This window comes from Wolffia australiana, chromosome 8 (assembly GCF_029677425.1).
Source record: "Wolffia australiana isolate 7733 chromosome 8, ASM2967742v1".
NCBI lineage: Eukaryota > Viridiplantae > Streptophyta > Magnoliopsida > Alismatales > Araceae > Wolffia > Wolffia australiana.
Window position 1 is genome coordinate 17089958 of NC_135842.1, and position 3800 is coordinate 17093757.

The 3800-nt window shown below is 43.7% G+C and overlaps 1 protein-coding gene across 1 annotated transcript; it reads left to right on the top strand.

The window, feature by feature from the left end:
• The first annotated feature begins 599 nt into the window (after positions 1–599).
• LOC144706544 (putative LRR receptor-like serine/threonine-protein kinase RPK1) lies at positions 600–3122 on the top strand. Its single transcript, XM_078579545.1, has 2 exons — positions 600–1214; positions 1802–3122. The coding sequence occupies exons 1-2, from the start codon at positions 1187–1189 to the stop codon at positions 2899–2901; spliced, it is 1128 nt and encodes a 375-aa protein (XP_078435671.1). The 5' UTR covers positions 600–1186; the 3' UTR covers positions 2902–3122.
• Positions 3123–3800: the final 678 nt, after the last annotated feature.

The window sequence follows — 3800 nt, forward strand, 5'->3', positions numbered from 1 at the left end:
ATATGTATATACATATCTTTATCAGTAGATCTATACATACTAACATCCCTACATCTGCACTAATTTAAATATACACACATATATATGTACATATGAAAATACAGATGTATGGACATACTACATATGTATATACATACATGTACATAAATGTACATGCCTAGATCTGAACAGTTCCAAATAAATATACATGTACATACCTAAATACACACATAGGTGTATACCTACAGATGTACTGATGTAAATACAAATTAATGTACATACCCACATCTGTCCATACATTTTCCAGATAAACAGACAGGCAGAAATAAAGATCAAGCAGAGGGAGATAGAGATGAGCCGCCAATTATGACAAAAGATAGGCTATTTTACACCAAGAGTCAACAAGTGAGAGATTGATGGTGGGGGACAACACTAAAAACCATATAAATGCAATTTAAGAAAGCTAATTAAAAACCATTTCTTTTGTGACTTAAGTCAGCAAGCGCAATTAAGACGAGACGATGACGTGGCGGGCTCAGCGCCGTGCAATTTAAAGGGTCCACCGATTTGACGGATGAGATCAACTCGATGGACTCCGCATACGACCGTTCTTCCTCTTCTTCTTCTTCTTCTTCTTCTGTTCGTCTTATCGATCTGCTGCTTCTCCGGTTCTGAATTTGAAGTATTGGTACAGTTCAAGCGAGAAATCGAGCCCGATTACGCTGCAATTCTTCGCGGGTGGACGGAATCGGGAGATTATTGATCTTGGCATGGGGTTTTCTGCGACCGGCGAGGTCGTATTGTTGGGATTAATGCTTCTGGCGAAGGAAATCGATATGGGCGATCGTCGAGATTGAAGGGTTGGCTTTCTTCTTCGATTGCGTTGTTGACGGAGCTCAAGGTTCTGTCCCTGCCATTCCACGACCTGCGCGGCGAGATTCCGGCGGAGATCTGGAAATTGAAGAATCCAGAGCTGATTAATCTCGGGGGGAACGGATTGTCTGGATCGCTGCCGTCGAGGTTTCCGCCTGGATTACGGGTTTCGAATTTGGCGTCTAATCAGATCGGGGGAAAGATTCCTGACTCTCTTTCAAGATGATTGTTGCTGGAGGTCTTGAATGTGTCTCATAATCGAATCGAAGGCGAAGCTTCGAATTTCTTTGGCCATCTTCGCAGCCTCAAGTTGCTGGATCTCTCTCATTATCGGATGATCATGGAATCGAATCGTCTCTGGGGTAAGATCCTTTTCAAACTAGAACAAACTAGAACAAAAAAATTGGAATTTGAGCCTTACCACTGTCTTAAAAACTGCAGCTGATAGCATTTAGCCACTTCAATTTTTAACATTTAGGCTGGATGATTTCCTGTTTATAGCCCAGACGCTTAGTCTGTAGGTTCTTCAGGATTAATACCATCTTAGAATTCGAACTGTTACCTTTGTACTACTTCAATTCTCTGCATTTACGCTGGACTGTACATGCTCAGACGCTTAGTGCATAGTTTTTGCAACCTTTGCGCTAATTCCTTAAAAACTGATAGCATTTAGGCTGGATGATTTCCTGTTTATAGCCCAGCACTTGGTGTGTAGGTTCTTCAGCCTTAATACCGTGTTAGAATCCGAACTGTTACCTCTGTACTACTTCAATTCTCTGCATTTACGCTGGACTGTACATGCTCAGATGCTTAGTGCATAGTTTTTGCAACTTTTGCGCTAATTCCTTGTTATAATTAGAGTGGTTACCACTGTGCTAAAAGCTATAGCTGATTGTAAAGTAAGTTCATTTTGCAACACACGAAATCTCAGATTCTTGAATTTCACCAGGAGTAAGATACTCTCTTTTGGAATCTTCTCAAGCCGAGGCGGAGTTCAATGCAATTGAGATCGCCGCCATTGCCGCCGCCGCTGTCATCTTCTCTCTGCTGCTGGCCTTAACCGCCTTCTACATCTACACGCGCAAATGCCTCCCCCGTTGCGCCGTCCAGTCCTCAGAGAGAAGAGAAGTCACGCTCTTCGTGGAAACCCAAGTGCCACTAACCTACGAGATAGTCGTCCGAGCCACGGGCAACTTCACTGGAAGCAACTGCATTGGCAATGGCGGCTACGGGGCCACCTACAAGGCAGAAGTTGCCCCCGGTGTCATCTTTGCAATTAAAAGACTTTCTGTGGGGAAAGTGCAAGGCATCAGCCATTACCATGCAGAGATCAGAGCTCTGGGCAGCCGCCGCCACCCCAACCTCGTCACCCTCATCGGCTACCACCTCAGCGAGGCAGAGACCTTCCTCATATACAACTATCTACCCGGCGGCAATCTCGAGAAGCTCATCAGAGAGAAGTCCAAACGCAGCGTTAGCTTCAAGGTGCTCTTGAAGATAGCCTTAGACGTGGCTCGCGCGTTGAAGTACTTGCACCACCGCACCGACAGAATTATACACCGTGACGTGAAGCCGAGTAATATTCTGCTTGATAATGATGATCATGCGCTGTTATCGGATTTTGGGCTGGCAAAACTGCTGAACAGTTCTGAGACCCACTTGACCACTGGGGTGGAGGGGACGTTTGGGTATGTCGCTCCCGAGTATGCAACTCAGGGAAGGGTGTCGGATAAGGCAGACGTGTACAGCTATGGAGTTGTGCTGCTGGAGCTGGTGTCAAGCAAGAGGGTGCTGGACCCTTCGTTCTCGGCATACGGGCATGGGTTTAATATCGTGAGCTGGGTGAGGATGCTGGTGCAGGATAAGAGGGAGGAGGAGTTCTTTGCGGCGGAGATGTGGAAGCTGGGTCCGCAGCAGGGGATGCTGGAGGTGATGGCGTTGGGGGTGGAGTGTACCGAGGCTTTGCCCTCTGCCCGGCCGACGATGAAGACAGTGGTTCAGCGGCTGAAGCAGCTCTTGTTAGGCCCCCTGTTTGACTTTGGCTTATGATTTTAAGAGATTGAGTCAGGTCTCTTTATTTTATGGTAATCTTTGTTTTATAGGTGTTGTTGTTGCCAATTGTGTGTTATTAGAACTAGTGTTTGTTTCCCTGGTCTCTAGTCACCATGTATTGACTTCTGACTTTGAGGAAACAGTCTACCTTTTTAATGGCTGTTGGAATTGTAGAGCGACTTTTGTTGTTTATTGTGTAGTAGTTGGACTTTAGAGGACATCCAGCACTTTTCTAGCTTCTTCACCAGCAGGGTTTTGACCTTGTGTTTGTTTTTATGTAATTGACAGCATTTACTTTTCGTGGCTTTCTGAATCCAGAAGGAAACGCTGACTCATGATTAAGCGTGTTGGCTTTTGTAGATCCTTGGACCATAGTGAGCTTCTGCATTTTGGAAGTATCCATCGCCTTTTTTTTGTTAAAACCTATAAAATTTTCCCGAATCTTGAGTTCTCAACATGATAGCAAGCTGAATTATTTTTCACAAATAACAAAATGAAACTTAATTAATTGCGATATAAAAAAACTGTTCATACTTGAATATTATTTTTCAATGAAATGATGATCAAAGCCCATGTTTTTGGGGGTCAAATTAACAGCAGCAGACGTCTTGTGTGTCATTTTTTTACTTTTTTTGTTTAATAGTAGTGTTCACTCGTCCCAAATGCCAATGTTGGACACCGACACTCTGGAAGATGAAATAGACATTGGATTGGGGAAAACTGATATCCTGATATTGGATGCCTACATCGGAGGTCGGTTGCTACAGTACTGATATCCAATATCTATATACATCCTGACACTGGATAACAACTCACATATCAGAATTTTCAATATACAAAGTATAATTTTTATTATGTTTCAGTAATGTTGTGATATTACATTTTATGTTCATGCT

Coding starts and splice junctions, on each gene's coding strand:
- LOC144706544 (XM_078579545.1), top strand. CDS start 1,187: ATGATCATGGAATCGAATCGTCTCTGGG. Junction 1,215..1,801: donor GGAATCGAATCGTCTCTGGG/GTAAGATCCTTT, acceptor GAATTTCACCAG/GAGTAAGATACTCTCTTTTG.